The sequence below is a fragment of the Ovis canadensis genome, chromosome 8 (assembly GCF_042477335.2).
Source record: "Ovis canadensis isolate MfBH-ARS-UI-01 breed Bighorn chromosome 8, ARS-UI_OviCan_v2, whole genome shotgun sequence".
In the NCBI taxonomy this organism is placed as follows: Eukaryota; Metazoa; Chordata; class Mammalia; order Artiodactyla; family Bovidae; genus Ovis; species Ovis canadensis.
The window spans coordinates 40,462,525-40,480,605 of NC_091252.1; the positions used below are offsets into that span (position 1 = coordinate 40,462,525).

Below are 18,081 nucleotides of genomic sequence, written 5' to 3' on the forward strand. Positions count from 1 at the left end.
TCTTTTTCATTCCTTCCTTTCTCTTTCTTTCTTGCTTTCTTTAAGACAAAGGTGAAAAGAGTTACCAAAACAAAAACACAGAGCCACCATCGAATAAGAGGTCACAAAGGACTGAGACAAGAACTTGGAAACTGATCCAAATGGACAGAGCATAGCTTTTTCTGGGGAGGATTTATTTTTGTGTAAGAAGCACAGTAAGAAACTTGCTGTGAAGGGAGGAAAGCCATCCCTACCTCTGGGCTTGGGACCAAGAGTGACCAAATCTCATAGTCAGAGGGGACCTCTGAAACCTTTCTTAAAAAAGGGGGAAAAAAAAAAAGGTGTTTAATGCTTTCTTCCAGTGACTGGGAAACACCACCATTTTGAATTACTCACTCAAGAATGCTACAACTGCTTTTTCAAAGATATAGCTTTTTTCTTTAATGTGAGCATGACCGCCTCCAAAGGGGAATATGTCTCAGATAAGTTCCTTATATTGAAATCGCCTTTGGACAAAGGCCAAACACGGACAGCAACAGCCTGCTTGGAGAAAATCTCCAGGCTTTCATAAGGGACCAGGAAAACGGGATTATAATGAGAGCCATTCTGGAACCTTAACTACAGCGTTTGCCATCCCAAACACTATAATAATCATTATTATTCTCTGGTATCTATTATTGTCTGGTAAATAATATGTGTTTTCCCCCAAAGTTCTAAAGGGTGCAGCTGCACCGCACTCTATTTTTTGCAGCCCCACTCCTGCTGCTCAGAAAGCCTCCTCACACCAAGCTTATTTTAATGGCTAAAGGCAATATCTGTGCCATTTCCTTCCCTCTCCCCACGCACGTGCCGAGTCTAGGACACCCACCCAGGCAGGATGGTGGTGTTGCCGAAGTGCGAGTTGCTCTCGGCGGATGATATTTGAGGAGGGGGTGAACTGAAGGCCTCCTCCTCTGTCCTCCTGGCTCTGGATGGTCAGGGCAGCCCCTCTGTTGGTGACACAGGAATCAATGAAAATGAAGCACCAAGCTTGGGAGTCACCTTCCTGAGAGCTATTGGCTCGCAAGGTGTGAAACTCAAGAGTGGGGAGAGAGTGAGCTTGGGGTTTTAGAAAGCGTTCGTGGCAGGAAGTTTCAGGGCCCGAGCTGACCCTTGCCCAGCAGAGGCATCATATGGGACAATCTGTCCTCTCTGTCTAAATTTCCTGATCTGAGTAAAGGGGAAAGTTCTACAGTAAGTGAGACTGAGACGTAGACTATAGTCCAGCATGAACCCTCTGCAGTGACCTTGATTCCTTAACCCCCTGAGCCTGGATTCTCCCTCTGTGAAATGAAGGCCTGGGTGAGATTTTCTATTATATCTTCCATCTCTCATATTCTGTGACTGTATTTATAGGATTTTTGGACCGAAGCCATCATCAAGTATGGAAGTACACACCGTAGAAGAAAGGCTATCAACGTCTCCACCCTGAAGTCCTAAGTTTTAGAAAAAGTCTTCTTTCTATCTCTCTCTCACACACACACACAGACACACACACTCCTAAGGGAAGTGTGTCTTAACGCAAGCAGTTCTGTTTGTGCCTCACATTTGGGTTTTCCTCTGAATTGGGGGTTTGCTGAAGGCAGGACAGCCCAGGGCCCTGCCACATGGAATGTCTCTCACACACGCATGTGCAGCCCATCCTATGGACCATGCAGGCACCGTGTATGAAAACCGCTCCGCAGTGCATGCTCTCCGGCAGGCTCACACAGCCGGGTGCCCTCAGAACCCCAGGCCCAGCTGCCCCTCTGGCCAGAGAAATTCAGTGTCTCCTTTGTGGAGTCATAACTGCATGCCAAGTACACTGAGCGAGCCTCTGTCCACCAACACTCTCCCTTTTCATGAGGACAGCACTGCTAAGACTGACTTAGTTTTCCTTTATCACACGAGCACTTTCAGAGCACAATAGAAAACAAAAATAGGCCTGAGTGTTAATAACTCATCTTAATGTTGATGCTGTCAGTATAGAGTCACTCTCACCTTTTCTTCTTTGGCCTTTACAGCCTAACCATCGGCTCAATGATAATGAATTCACCTGCCAGTCCAGAAGACTTGGGTTTGATCCCTGGGTCAGGAAGATCCCCTGGAGAAGGAAACGGCCACCCACTCCAGTATTCTTGCCTGGAGAATCCCCATGGACAGAGGAGCCTGGTGGGCTACAGTCCATGGGGTAGCAAAGAGTCTGACACAACTTAGCGACTAAACAAGATAGATGCAGGTTGCATTTAAAAGGAAAATTTCTAATTTACACATTCCCAAATATAAATGTGTAGCCACAGAAAATGTCTTATTCTGTATTCCAATGAAAAGTGTCTTACTCTGTATTTTCAAGATAATCCCTCCGTGATACAAGATTCCACCTCTGCGAGGAAGCCTGCCTCCATTAATCTAATCCATTTTCCAAATTTTCATTCTTCCTTGATTCCTTAAATACCTTTGTCATTAGCATAAACAAAATCCTGGAGGTCTGTCCTGTCTTCTAGAATGCAAGCTCTCCGGGTCTGTCATATATATTCCCCCGAATCCAAAATCCTGTGGCATTAACCCTATGATGTGCAAGAGATGCCCACTGCCAGGCTGGCTTGTCTTTGTCCAGTTATCCCGGCCCTGCCGTGATGCCACTCACTCAGGCACGTCGGCCCATCACTTATCACAGTTAAATACAGCTATTACGTGCTGGCTTCGGCCATGCTGTTTATCTGCGACAATAATGAGTCCCCAAGGACTGGACTGCTCTCAGGTAGCTGCAGCTATTCTGGGACGCTCACAAGGGGAGAGCCCCGTGGTCAATGAACAGAGCCGCCTGCACTGGCTGATAAGCCCGGGTGTGACGCCAGATCGTGGTCTCCACACCAAGCCATCCTGGACTGGGCTACAGCTTGGGAAGGTTTTGCCAAAATATGGTTCCCTTTCTCCTCTATCCACTATTGCTTTGTGAAGAGTTCTGAAATGGCTTTTACCAAGCTAGAAACCATTTTAATTTACAAAGTAGATGGCATCTCTTTTCTTAGAGCTTGCTTGCTAATTGATGAAAGTAATTTAAAAACATCGCTTCTTGTTTCTAGCATGATTGCTTTGGGAAATAACCCATGATGAGAAGGCTGTGGCACCAACAGTAAGTTCCATCACTACTGAGCTGCCCACCCCACAGCTCTGATAAGCTAAGGCTCATATTATCTAAAAGAAAAAAAAAATTAAACTAAACAGAAGGCCTTGATTTTCTTTTTTTAATAATTTTCCTCCTTTAGCAATATCTCTTATTTTACTCTTTAATCAACAAAAATTCCAACCATATGAGACCCCCAACTGGGATAACTCCATCTTTAATTCTTTGTTTTACAAATTTAGGTTTTGTTTTTCTTTGTTTAGCTGGTTCTATGAGTCAAATGGGCAGAGAAACTTGTTTGTTCACACAAGTGGCCACGGCTATCTCTTGCTGACCTCTAAAAGATCCCGGGGGAAAGAGAACCCTGAGCTGCAGAACCCCTTCTGTGCACTGCAAAAGCCTTTATCTTCTCCCTGGACAATGGATCTTCTTTAGCCACCTCAAGTCCTTTCTAAAACCTGAGAGTTTAAGCAAAACAAATTACCCTGTCTCTGGTCCTTTTCTAAAAACAGGCAGGGATTCATGACTAACTGCACACATTTTTACAAATGTGCTGGAGCAAGTGGCTACATCCATTCATGAAAGAGAAAAATAAACAAAGAATTACATGATATAGTTAACGTTTTGCAAGAAATTTTAGAAGAAAAGCCTCAATCCTTATGCCCCTTGACTTTTGGGACCAAGCTCTTCCTGTTCAGTTTGGGAAAGTTACAGCATTTTCAAAGAAAAGAGTCAAATTTTAAGGAGCACTTACTTTATGTCAAGTATCACACTAGGCACTTTTATATATTTATTTCACTTGAAAACAAGTGTATTTTATATACTGATTATTGAAACAATAATGCTAATGAAGTATTTATCACTGTCCCCATTTTACAGATGAGGAAACTTTGCCAAGAACTTGCTTGCTCAAGGTCACCGGCTAGAAAGGAGCAAATCTGAAGTCTAGCTCCTACAACCCAAAAGTCCACGCTCCCCTCAGAGCAGGGCTGCCCCCTAGTCCAGGTTTCATCTCTCCCCTTCCTCCCCCAGACAAGCAGATGTCAAAGCTGGCAGGGGCCTTAGAGACAAGAACTCCAAGAAATTTTTTGACAAGAAATAATAATTGCATTTTCATTCAAGTCCTAGCCAATACACAAACTAGCTGATGTTGGCTCACGCGCCTTCCAAAAAATCTGCCCTGGACACAAAAGTAGATGTTTATTGTACTAAGATTGAGTTTGTTATTTATATAATCTGAACGTAGGCAGTCTAAGTTTAAAAGAAAGAAAAGATAAGAAAAAAAAACTGAGAGAAAAAGGCAGCTTTATGTGGCAAGTAGCTATTGTCTATGGATCAACAGACTTTAAGATTTTTAGGCTAGGTCTGGGAAAGAGGTCTGACACTTCATTTATTCTTTAGAACCAGCCCTTTAGCAGAAAGACAGAAGGAGAAAGAGAGAAGGGCTTCATATTTAAGGAAATTTCATGTGAAAAATAAGAGCAAGCATGCTGATTCCTGGCCGCCCCCTCCCCAACAGAGAATGAGATGGAGTGTGTGGCTAATAATTGCTTTTCTCTGGCCTTTCCAGATACTCAGGTACAACCTATTTCCTCTCTGAAATCAGCTCCGTGGTGTGAGGAAGCAATGCCATAGGTGGCAAAAGCATGATTCTGGTCCTTGGCACCAGCTGTGTAACTCAAGCAGCCCAGGTCGTATCCGGTGTCCCACTGAGGGGAAAGGCAGAGGACTCAGGTTCTGATCCTGGCTGCACCTCTCTGTGACCTTGAGCATGTGTTCTGCGTGCCCCAGTCTCTGCTTATACAAGTGGAGCCAGACATCTTAGGAGGATTTCTGGAATAGTTTCCCTAACTTCCGAGGTTGGTAGCATGGAAGTGTTTCATGACCTCCCATGACACGTTGAAGGAAGTTCTGGGCTGCAGGCATTACCCCGACAATTCTTATAATGAGCACCTACTATATATACGCCAGGAACCTCCTGGGCATTGTACTTCCATTGTTTACACTGGAGCCCGATAACTATGAAGTGGGCCTTATTACCTTCATTTTTTTTTGGTATATAAGACATGTTCAGTGGTTTTGCAGGGACACTCTGAATCTAGGCTACCAGTCAGATCCCAGGACTGCCATTTACTGGCTAGTGACTCTGGGTAGGATATTTAACATCTCTGTACCTCAGTTTCTTCATCTATAAAATGGGTTTAATAACAAAACCCCAGAGGGTTGTTGTGGGCATATGACATCTGGAACACTGCTTACATCTAAAAAGGCCACAGGAAATATTAGTTATTACAACTGTTTAGTGAGAAAGATGTAGGCACAACACAGTTATAAAGCTTGTCCAAACTCACAGCTGGTAATAAGCAACATAGCCAGTTTCAGACCAAGCAGACCTCACTCCAGCCCTGGGCTCCTCTCCTAGGCCTTGTAGCTTTTCTAATAAGACAGGAACTCGCTTTCCTGGGTACCGCACATGCACCACACTCTACCTAGGTTTCCTCATCTGTTCTTCCCAGCAATGTGATGAGCTAGGGACTTAGGCTCCAGGAGAGAAACCACTTCCTCCCTCAGTCATCAGCTCTGCTTAAATCTGAACACAGGCTGGCCCAACCTCAAGGCATAGGTGTGTACCCCTAAACCAGATACTGCCTCCCTTTACTACCAGGAGTCCACTTCACCACAGGAAAAGTTTCAGAAGGCCTTTGGTCTGGGGAGTTAAAAAGATAAAAGGACATCTCCCACAGTCACCAAACTCTTTTAAAAGTACCTGCTGGCCCTGGGGGGATCTGATTCAGCTTCTGTGAACATCTCACCCGGTGTCTGACCTTGAGCAAGCCACCCAAGCCTGTGGCTGCTCTTCAGTCCAAAGACAGAGCTTTGGGCATCACCATGGCCACTGTCCAGGCTCCGCGTCCATCCAGGGACGTCCCTTGCTAGGTGAGCCACTGTCTTCCTTGAGCACCTAAGAGGCGACTGACAGCCTGCACCACGCCCTGCCCCAGCAGCCTAAGGTTCAGAGCAGCCGTGGGTGGGGGGATGGGGTGGGGGGGTGGGGTGGGGGGTGGGGTGGGGGGGTGGGGGGGTGGGGTGGGGGGGAGGGGAGGGGGAGGGGAGGGCTGGGGGTCGTCAGAAGGGTGGAGCCCTATTTCCATGACAATCTGGGGCCCTGGCCAGTATCCCCTTGCCTGAACTTTGGGATGTTCTGTAGTCTTGAGGTTTCCTTCCACTGTGTGCCATGAAGCCTTTTAGGCCTACTCTGGGCTCAAAGAAAAGAGTCCATCCTCCCTGCGCATTGCTACGATGGCTTTTCATACTTAAAACGTGGATGTGGCAGTGCTCATCCCCCCATGTTGCAGCGAGAACGTCCTGCCATGTTTAGAATTCACTGCTGGTAATTAGCCTGTCATCAGAATGCAGGGATCGGCTTCAGCGATGCCAGTCTCTCTCTTGCTTCCTTTCAGTCTGCAAACAGCTGCTAAAGGAATTTTCCTCAAACACAGACCTCCAGCCATTCCTGACGTTGCCTGATGTTCAGAGTACAAGCTCCACAACCCTCTGCTCCAATACCCACCTGCCCTCGTCCGGCCTCCCGCCTTGCCCTCTCTGCAGGCAAGCCCTCTGCTCCAATTGGGTGAAGGGACAGCCCTCCCTCATGTGGCTTCTCTTCTTTTCACCTGTGGCTTTTGACACCCTACTGCCTCCCCTATTCCCCAATTCCTGACTGCCAGTTCACGGCCCTTCTGGGTTTTAGAACCTAACCCCAAATTCACCTGCTGTATGGAGTCCTACCGTGGTCATGCCATTAACTACACCTTTCCTGACCCTCTCTTCTCATTCACGTGCCCATCCTGCCAGCCCCAAGCTGGGTACCAAGTTACAACAAAGTGTGAACTGCCTGGGTCCCTGCTCTTGTCAAAGCCCTCTGTCTGCAGTATCACATCTATTAGCAGGTTCTGCATGAGGCTCGTAACAGTGAGCTTGATTATTTCCTGTCTCTCTCAGGTCACTGGCTCCTCAAAACAAGTCAAAGACTCCTGCCGCTCCCTCTCCCACTTCTTGGCTTTTCTCTTTCTCCCCTCCCCACCCTCCTCCCTTCCTCCCTCCTTGCCTCCCTCCCTCCATCCTTCTTTCCTTCCTTCCTTCTAACTCTTTTAGCAGCCTCTCCTGCATGGAGTCAGTATTCAAGACAATTGATTGAAAACGGATAAGTGTTACCCTCTAGGGAAATAAATGAAGACTAACTTTGAACCATAATGAGTAAACGGAGACTGCCTCCCTTTGTTCAGATATGATTAAGAGTTTATTAACTTTTGTGGATCGTGGTATATTAATTAAGTAAAAATTAAGCATTTCAAATATAGGATCTTTAAAAAGTTATTCTGTGCATCAAACACACACATACACACACACACACACACACAGCTGAGACAGAGAACAAGTTGATCAGAGGATCAGACAGTGAGAAGGGCTATCAAAATCAGAACCCTGAACCAGTGACTGCTCATCTTCATTTTCAAGGTCATAAAGTTTTTCCACAAAAAGATTTTTCATAGTTTTTCACTTAGTATTTGGGACTCACATTGCTCAAACCCTGGTGGATATGAAAATAGACATTCAGTCCCATGCCTATGATGGCATCGTATTAAATGAGAGGAATGGAGGGACCTGGATATATTTTTGGTTTGGCAAATTGTAGAACTAGTTTTTTCAAACATTTGAGGTTTGGCTAAAACCAAAACTTATTTTGCCAAGCACTTTGGCCTTAATTTTTAAACCCACGTGTATTTTAAAAGAAATTCAATCTATATGTTTCTGACTCATTTACACTTAACTCATGAAAATGCTGTTTGGTAAGAGCTAGTAGATGTCCAAGCAAGTTTATGAGCCCTTTTAAAGTCTTCTTTTCCCCATTCTTACCAGAAAGTTGTATTTTGCCAGCCATAAAGAGTGTGAGCCCCAGAGGCCTGTGGTCAGTTTGAAATTTATAACTTGTGAAGGTTAAATGGATTTTAAGTTTGGAAAAAGGCCTTTCCCCGCCCCACCCTTCCTCTTTCTCATATTAAGTACTCAAATAGGCTACTTATGATAAAGACGGGATCTATGTCTCAGTTTCTGATGGCCGAGGGTGAATAGTAAAGAATTCAATCTAACTACCAATAAACTGTCTCTAAGACATGTTAGAGGAACAATATAACACTTTTAAGTTCCTATGGGCACAGATTCCAATCCAACACTCTAATGGAAAGTTTTATTAATTATTCTCAGGATAAAAAAAAGGAGTAGGAATCGACATAATTCAAGTTGAACATTTTACCTTTGGGGGATTTGCTCATAAAAAAAAAAAAAAAACCAGAGACAACCAATCCAGTTCATGACTTTTTATACAGTTAAAAAATAAGCTGAATCTACTAAAAATGACATTTGAATCAAAACCAGAAAAGCAAGAAGAACGTGCATGCGTGTTGCAGTGACTTCACCCTCTGTCTACTATACGCTCAGTTGATGCTCAGATACCACTCAATTATAGTATTTTAGTAGGAGAAATCTTTTGGATAAAGTACTTAAAAATGGCTTATAAATATTTAAAATAAAAACATCCAACGAATCATAATGACAAAGTTTTACATTTAACCACATGTGCTCCAAATATCTTGAAATTACTCTAAATATGGGTTTAAAATATCAAAAGGGTTTGTTGATGGGATGCAGAACTTTGCAGAGAAACCTAAACCTGCTCATTCCTGCTCCCACAACACCCAATATGCACAATTTTAAAAGTGTGCGTGTGTAGATTTCCTTAGAAAAAGATCATGTTACAGTTCTGAATTTCCAAAACAAGAGTTGAAGGATGAAATATAGGGTTTCCCCTTCTCTCACCAAATGCAGCTCAGCCACGTTGCTTCCAGATAATTTGTTATTGTAGGTTGGCTCAAATTTAAGACAGTAACATTTTAGAAACAGTTGGAGAACTAAGCCAGCTGCAAGGAGGATATCATTACAAATTGAGACACATGTTGTATGGGAATACCATTCATTTTCAATACCAAAAACACGTCTGGGGAAATAAGCCATGCAAATGAGGGAGAGATATACTCTTTAATTGCATCTTTTGGACATGAGGTCAACGTTTCATATCAAACGAGTCCATAAAATGTGTTTCTCCCTTCTGTTCTTCTGTCACATTCTTACTTCCCTTTTTGCCCAAAACAAAACACAGCTTGCTATCACAGAAAGACAACAAACTAGAGGTTCAAAAGGGGGAAATGATGAGACAACCAGCATCGCAGCCAAGTCTCTGGATGGAATGAGGCCGGGCAGCGTGAGGCAGCTTTGATTGTCCCAGTCCTGACCCCACACCCGCGTGGCCAGGCAGCTCTGCTCTTGTGTCCCCATCTCCCTATTCAGACTTGTGCACTGGGTGAAATCGCACAGGCACATTCTTGCCTGTGGCCACAGCTTGGTCCCAGGAGCTCAGAGCTAAGGGATCTCAGGGGCAACTTGATGAGGGTCCAAATTAAGAACGTTTAGTACATGCAGGAGCTTTTCAAAGCATAGGAGATTTATTCCAACGTTTGTTGTTGTCGTCCTTTGCTTCTGCTCATTTTCACTAGAATCTTTTAAATGACTCTTGAAATAATTTGCGTGTGTGTGTGTGTTTCCCCTCCTTGCTGATGGCCTCATATTCCCCATTCTGACCCCACCCTGATTTTTCCTCAAGCAGAGTGCTGTGGAAATACACAGATCTGGAGAAGAACTCTCTGGGGTATTTAGAGCTGGCATCTGAGATGGCATTTACTCCTTTTTCTTGAGACTAAGACCATGTTAAATTATGCCAGGGCTAAATTGTTTATCTTTTAAAGCTAATTTATTTGTTTCTCTTAAATGGATTCCTTTTATGTTTGTGAGGCATTAAAAAAAAAAGTTTACACATGCAGAATGCATTGCCTTAACATGCATCCATGTATATTTATTTAAACCAGCAACAAAAGAATACAAAACAACTCTGTATGGGAGAGGGTGAAGGAAGATTGAACGGCGGCCACCCTCAGCCGCTGACACAATCTCTTTGACAAGAGAGTCTGGAAAGGCAGTGTATCGGTGGTGGGGGTGTTCCACAACATGAGGTAAGTGTTTCATGCTGTAGTGTGCTTTGGTCCTCAAACACCTCTGCCCCCCACGATGCTTGTCTGCATGGAGGTAGGTGTAAATGATTGAACCAGGATGCCCAGGCAGTCATTTGAGCCAGCAAGGGAGCGATTCATTGGAAACTAGACAGGGAGCTTATTTCCAGTGCCCTTCTGGGCCATGGCTTGTTAATAGCTAGTTGAATGCCTTCACCTGTCCAAGAGCACTCTCTCCAGGTGAAGAAGTATGTGCTAAGGAACTATGGGGATTGGTGGTGCTCCCAGATATGGCCACACCAGTGCTCTGGTGTTTACTCATCTACCCAATTCTCCAACTCGAGCCATTCCAATCCCTTGGCCTTAACAGCAGGGTTGATGGTTTTCCAGTGAAGGACAGCCGCTGCCTACAAAGCATAAACTTTGAAAGGCCAAGTGGTGAAGAAGCATTGAGCTTGTTCCTTTCCTTGCTTCCCTTTTCTGCTTTCCCTACAGATACTCACAGGTTATAGTAACTTGAAGAAAGGTCTGTGACCTTTTGCATTTTGTCACTAAGGCAACTGAGACAAGGGCTACATTATATGGCTGTAACAGTGATTTTCCAATATTAGGTCCACAGTGAAAACTGCTAAAAGTAAATTCCAAGTTTTAAGGGAAATTTACAATTAATTCATCTTCCTCAGAGTAACAAGAAAAACTTCTGCTCAGATACTGCTTGGCGATCATATAAAATAACCCTTCAGATATGTCAGATATGGAAGATACTTTTTTCTGAAGTCAAAAATCCGTGAACCACTCCTCCCAAGAAAATGCTTCCACTCACAGGCACATAAAGCTTTCCACAAAATTCCAGGGGGAGTGGCTGAAGGCTGTGCATAGACTAGTTCATGGAGGGCAGCTTTGGTTGGGGTGCTGCCACACAGATCACGAGGTTGGTAGATCAGGGCCAGGACTTGTGCCACAATGCCTGACCCTGGAGTCCTCACTAAAATTCGAGCACTAAGCATTTCTCTGGCCTCACTCTAGTCCCAGCCCTGTTGAAGGAGGAGGGCTGTAGTATATCTAAAGGAAATAAATACCCGATCACAAATGTCATTTCCCATTCCATCATAATTCGACTGAAATAATATCTAGTCAGATGCCCGCACATTAAAACCCTCTTTCAATCTCCTTGTTCTAAAAGTTAAAAAAGAGACCCAGCAACACTAAGCAAGATGTGTCTAAGAGCAGCCTTGACACTGTTCATCCATAAGACTCTCCTTGATGAGTCTGCAAGGATCACAGCAAGCACTCTCTCCAGTTCTCACCACTCACGTGTGTGCATGACACAGACCTGGCCGTTCCTCACTGCTGGCTCTTTGAACCACCTGGACCTAGAGCTGGGCAGCCATTCGCATCCCAACAAACAGGCAGAGCTGCACCACCAGGGATGGTGTTGCCAATGAATGTTTCCAGTAACTAAGTACTAGCACATTAAAAATCTCAAGTCTGGCAGAGGATCTGAGCACATCCTATTTGTATTGATTTCTTTTTCTCAGTTGAAGGGTTTCCTCTTTTCCTTGCTTTCATGGTCGGCATCCATAGTCATATTTCTTCTGTATGGACTTTGCAGACAGCCGACTCCCTCAAACTTAGCTGAAGAACCTGAACTGGCAAAAAGTTACTTGTCACCTCCATCCTTTGGGCTTTCCTAATGAGGCGAATCCCCTGCCCTCTTCTTGAAATAGTCCTTTCTTGGATTGTGGCTCCGTGGTCAGGCTAATAATTAAACTCTAAACTCCAAAAAGTCTAAACTACAGCCCCCATCCCTTCTTCAGCCCTCTCAGAGCAAACAAAAAGTGGAAGGAACTCCTGCTGCTAGAGTTAGGGGAGCATCTTGGAGTAGGGGCTGGGGACAAGACTCTCAGATTTTCTTTCTGGTCTTAGAAATTTGGGAGCCACAAAGGTGGGGAGTTCTTGGTCTTGCCACTCCTTGGGAATGGAAAAAGTGAGGGTGAAAGGGTTACTCATGGTACACATTTTTTCCATTGATTATTTTACTTAAAGAGAAGATGTCATTTCCCTGGAAAATCAAGGAGGGGGGATATTTTCTTTTGAATAACTTCAAACATTTGCAAATGGTTACTGTGAACTCCCCATTGTACCATAAACAAGTGTAAACTGCTGAAATTCAGAAAATGTACAAATACAAACAGCTATCCCCCAAACTCCAAGGCAAAGACAAGGAAAGGAGTATTCCATTTATAAATGGAATTCTTTGTGGAGAGAAGAGTTTGGGAAATGTTTATACATTGTTTTCCTTATTATTTGGAGGGATTTTATTTTCAGCTTACAGAAGCTGCAGAACTGGTATTTGGCATCTTAAAAGTTGAAGATTAAAGGAAGTTTCCAACCTTTTAAAATCTTCAACTAAACTTAATTAGTTCTGCATCTAGGAAAATATCTGCCTATTTAAATCACTTGTAATCATATCAACGAACAAGAATGCATAAAGTCAGGTAACCAGGAACAGAAACAGTCAAAAGGAAAATACAAAACCTTGTGATTGCCGAGAACTAGCAAAAATGATTATTTCTTTGAAGGTAACAAGCAGCTGCCTGGACTACTGATTTCAGGTTACAGTCTGCTTTGAATCTATTTTAGTGATTTTTTAAAAATAGTCCTATTGTATGAAAATGGTGGGCATAGCAAAAAGAATGAAAAACCTGGATGGCAGTCACTGACAGACTCTATGCCGAGAGATAATACGAGTTACCAACAAGCGCAAGGAGAATCACTCACCTCCGCCTCACCTACCACAACTCAGCCCGGGTTTGGTTTTGGTTTTTAATGCTTCCCCTTTGGCTTTAACTTGTCACCAAACAGTATTCACTGTCAGGTCACAAAAGCCATGCAGTCCTTTATTTAATGGATGCATTTCCAATTTCCGTAACCACATGCATGGGCAGGGTTTCTGAAGGCATAGAAGAAAAACAGCGCCACATGTGCAGAGAAAATCAGGAAGGGTCAGAGAATGTGAGTGAATTACAGCAGGTTGAGACTGTGCTATGAGTTGACACGGAACTAAAGAGGGCAAGAGGCGATGTGATTTAGAAGGGCACAGGCATTCTTCCCCCATCTTAAATCACTCGCCTTGTCACCCCACTGTAGCTGGCAAAGACTGAGAGTCTCTGGGTTTAGAGAAAAGCTGTAATTTCTTGGGGAAACCCATCATAAAAAAGAACTTTCCAATCTCAGGGGGACCGTAGGCGATTTCGTCACTGCATCTTCTGAAATTGACTGAAGTCAGGTTAATATTTTTAGTAATGACTCTGGTCCTCGTACAAGACCCTTGCCTGATTCCTTATTCAGAAATATATATCATCGAAATAGCCATCATATATTTCATGCTTTTATGTTCTTTTGGCCCCATGCTACTTATGGACTAGTGACACTCTCCTTGACCTGGTCACTTCTCACTTTAGTAATGGTAGTAAAAGTTTTCACCCTCCTGTTCTTTCTTTAATATCATTTGAATGAGTGACACTAGAATGTGTTTAAAATTACAGTTCCTGATGCTTTTTTGGCTTTCTAAAGGCCATCACTTTTTTAGTTGTACATCTTTGCATTACTCACTGCTTGGTCAACCAGATTAAACTACGCTGGTAGAGAAATTAGGGCCATTTTCAGCTGAGGTGACTAGCAGAAGGCTGAGACTGTCTTTAGAGAGCAGAACTTGCAGATGTAAAATCAAGGATTGATGAGCTGAGTTTTAGTATTTTGCTCCTACTGGCAAAGCCATCAATGAAAAAGGAAGCCTCAAATTCTGAGAAACCCTTCTTGCATCACCCATCAAGGTCCCTTTCACGGGCTCTGAGCTTCCCAGGCAAACTCCTGGTTACAAGTCGGGTAAGTGTCCGGGTAAATGTGCTGACTTTGAGGGACAATGGCTTGGACACATCACATCAAGTGTTCTTGTCCACATCTGTATTTCCTACTGTGAAGCAATGGGTTGGTATTCTTGTTTTTTCATTGTTCTTGCTGAAAAATACAACTGAAATTGCTAAAAACAAACAAACGAAAAACCACTGTCTAAACACTTAAGAGAAGTTGGTGGGTAGGCTTAGTTTTTATCTAGGAAATTTCCCCCAAGACAACTGACGTGAATAAAAGAATTTCATCAAGTAGGGTAATAAAGGGACCAATTAATACCTACAGTGGAGTCTAACAGCCTAAATTTGAATCTCAACTTACTAACATGGAATTCTTGGAATCTTGGGCAAGTTACCTAATTTCTACACTTTAGTATTCTCGTCAGTAAAATGAAGACAACTGCCAAATGAATCCTGACCCAAAGGAACACTACTGAAAAACACTTAGAGACTGCCTGCACAAATATGAGCAACTGTTCTTCCTAAAAGGTCCACTTCTCCTGCCAGACCTCCCTCCTCCCGGCGTACACTGCCACCAGACTGTAAGCACCTTGAGGACAGGTGCTGCCCCAGAATCACTTTGCGTCCCCTGCCCCATTCCCCTGACCCCCGCTCCTGGAAAGAGCTGTGTACAAGCTTTGTGCTCAACAAATATTCATTCCCCTGCATTCCTCTCCATAAACAGCTGATAAACCTCAGCAGAACATTAGCCTGTTTGCTGTCCTTGCAGACAGAGGAGAGCACCCAGGCTTTGGGTCCAGCAGGCCCAAGTCAAATACCAGTCCCCTCACTTACCAGCTTTGATTTGGGCAACATCTCCAAGCCTCATCTTCATCCTTGTAAATGCAGACAATGCTTATTCCACCAGGACTGGCGAGAGGATCAAATGAGGCCACATCTGGCTACAATAAGCAGCCACACAGGCTCACTGCCCTTCCCCTAACTGAAATTCTGGACTTGTTATTTATGGTTCACTTGGTATTAAGGATTCCTGCCCCACCCCATCCCCCCACCAAGGTCAGGGATGTGCACTCTCACCCACTTCAGTGACTGCTGCCCTTTTCTCTGCCAGAGCCTTCCACTGCTTGGCGAGGTGAACAGCCCATTAGCTGAGCTGCTAAGTCCCAAAAAGGGGAGAAAGCAAAGCTGGTCAGTGAGGCTTGAGGCCTAGCCTGGGGAATGCTGGTTGGTGACGAAGGAAGAGATCCCAAGAACAGGAGCTGCTCCAACACCTGACCAGGCAAATGGGGCTTCATGGCCTGGGTTCAGCTGGCATAGGCATCTAAGAAGCTTAGATTTTATTCTCATCTTGCAAATGGAATTCCCTGGTTATTGAGCACGTTTGGTGAGTTGGGACATTCTGCCAATGCCTGTACCAGCTAGCTCCAGGAAGTGGCTCAGCTCACCTTTTACTAGTCAGTCTATAAGCTCACGACTGAACAAGTACAGGTTCCGAGTAATCATTCGCTCCTTCCTCCCTGCATTCTTCTCTACTTACAGACAGGAGCCTAAGAACAAAAGTAATTAGTAGACAGTGTTTCAATTCAGGTTCAAGACTGGGCTTTATCACTAAGTGACCCTGGCCATGGCACTTACTTGCTGTTGAGTCAGTTCCCTCAGCTGTAAAACAGGAATTGGATCCAAATGATGGTAGTATGTGACCACACAAAGCGTAGTGTACAACACATAACGTAAAACCATGATTGTCAACACAACTCTCTCTCCCCCGCCTTTGCACGCATTTGCCTTTTAAGAAGTAAGGAGCAGTGCACTGCCTCGTGCGGAGAAGAGCCCCGGTGGACATACAAACCTTTTACTTATTCTGATTTCTAATTCGGAGGCACCTCCTTTTGAGTGGAGGCTCCAGGTCCTCGGGCCCGGCGCTGAGCATGGGCGAGGAGATGATGCAAGGCGCCATGGCGGCCTTCTCCGCGGGTTTTGGCACAGGCTGGATCACGCAGCCCGTCTTGGGCAGCATCCGCAGAGCGTACGCGTGGTCCTCGTCCGCGGGGTTATTAAGGTTCGGGTCTGACTTGTCGCCCCCCGCCAGGGCCTCCTCCCCCATCAGCTTTTTGGCCGCCTCCCCGTCCAGGTGGCAGTTGGAAGCACAGTTGTTCTCCTTGACCGACTCCAGCTCGCTCACCGCCGGTTCCTCCGGCGACAATAGCTTCTTGGGGGGCGCAGGAGGCGGCGGCGGCGGCGGCGGCGGGGGCTGCTCAGGCGGCGGCTCCGCGCCCTTGGCGCCCTCGGCGGCGCCCCGCGTGCCGTTCACAATGACATTGCAGGCCGCGGCGGCCTCGGGGCCCGCGGGGGCGCCCGGGCCCGGGTCGCCAGCGGCGGGCGGGCTGCAGTGGCCGTCCCTGCAGCCGCCGCAGGTCCTGCGCTCGGCAGCGCCGGGTTCGCGCTCCGCCTTGACGTGCGCGTGCAGCGCGCGGTGGATCACGTTGTGCAGCCGGGCCCGGTGGCCCACCGTCAGGTCGATGACGCCGTCCTGCGGGCCCTGCAGCACGCCGCCGGGGAAGCCGAGCTGGCTGCCCGCGCCCGGGGGGCTGCAGGCGCGCCGCGTCAGGTCCACCACCTCGCTCCGGCCGTGCTCCGCGGGCGCGGGAGCCAGGCTCAGGGCCTGGCCGGAGCAGCCGGGCGGCGAGTCCGCGGACTTGGACGAGCCCTGCTTGGAGTCCCGGGGGGACAGGGAGTGTCCGCCTGGCTTGCCTCCTGCCGCCGAGGAGTCGCCGGGGGCGCTCGGAATGAAGTTCTCCCCGTTGCTGGAAAACCCGTTGGGGGGCTTGGAATCACTGACATGGGGGACGGGAATGGGAATGGGGATGGGCACGGGCAGGGGCACAATCACGGGGTATGGCACGAGCAAGGTGGGGGGTGGCACCAGCGGGGCGAGCGACGGCAGCCCGAAATTCATCATCTGGGGCACGGGCATCGGGCCATTTGGCATCATGCTTACCGGCGGGAAGGGGAGACTCGGCAAGGGTGCGCCGGGAGGCGGTGGGGGCAGCAGACCCGGGGGGTTCCCCGGCATGGTCGGGGTACTCGGGGGGTGGATGTGGGGCGACAGCAGGGGCCGGTGCATGGGGCTGGAGGTGGGGCCCAGGTTCCTGGGGCCGCCTGGCGGGGGCCCGATGCCGGGGAGCATGGGGTTGGGCAGGGGGCTGTTGGGGTTGGAGGCGTGGTGCGGCGGGCCGCGGATGAAGGGCGGGCGGAGCTGCTGCATGATCTGCTGTTCCATGAAGATGGGCAGCGGGACCGGGCCGCGGTTGGTCATCACCATGGGAGGGCTGCGAGGCGGGACTCCGAGGGGAGGCCCGATGCTCGCAGGTGGCTGGACGGAGACAGGAGGGATGTTTGGCGTCTCGCTGATGGGCATGGACTTGGGCACTGGCGTAGGGATTTTAGTGACAGAGCAGTTGGCAGTGTCAGATGGAGAGACGGTGGTGGACGCCGATGGGCCAGGGCCCTGGCTTTGGCCAGCTGCAGCCACCGGGGAGGGGGCCTTCCTGCGAGCATCTGTTAGAGGGATATTCCAAGAGTCTGGAGTGAGCAGCTGCACCCCGGTGCCTTCTGTTTTATTTTCCATGGGAGGGTGTAATGTGCTGCACAGCCCAGCTGGAAGATTGGCCTGTGTCTCTTTGTAAAAAATGTCCATTTTGTACTGATTGAGACATTTCGCACTGCAGAACTGAAGCCTTCTTTCCCCGTCCCCAAAATCCAGGTATTCTTTCGTGTGTCTTATGTGCTTACACCAGTCACATACCTACAACACAGTAATAAAGAAGAAAAAACATAAGCAATCTCCTTTGGTAGATAGCATTTCATGTTTTACATAGAGGTTCTTTTCAAACTTTATCATGATTTTTCAACTAGGTGGACGTGTTTCCTTCTAAAAGGTAAAAGTCCTAAATGTTTGTAAAAT

General features: G+C 46.6%; 1 protein-coding gene across 2 annotated transcripts in view; it reads right to left on the bottom strand.

The window, feature by feature from the left end:
• Positions 1-18,081, bottom strand: part of SOBP (sine oculis binding protein homolog) — a 167,604-nt gene that overhangs the window by 2,909 nt on the left and 146,614 nt on the right. For both annotated transcript variants that reach the window (XM_069598232.1, XM_069598231.1), the window contains one exon: positions 15,967-17,922. In XM_069598232.1, the coding sequence (XP_069454333.1) occupies positions 15,970-17,922 (1,953 nt within the window). In that variant the 3' untranslated portion in view covers positions 15,967-15,969. The remainder of the gene's footprint in view (positions 1-15,966; positions 17,923-18,081) is intronic.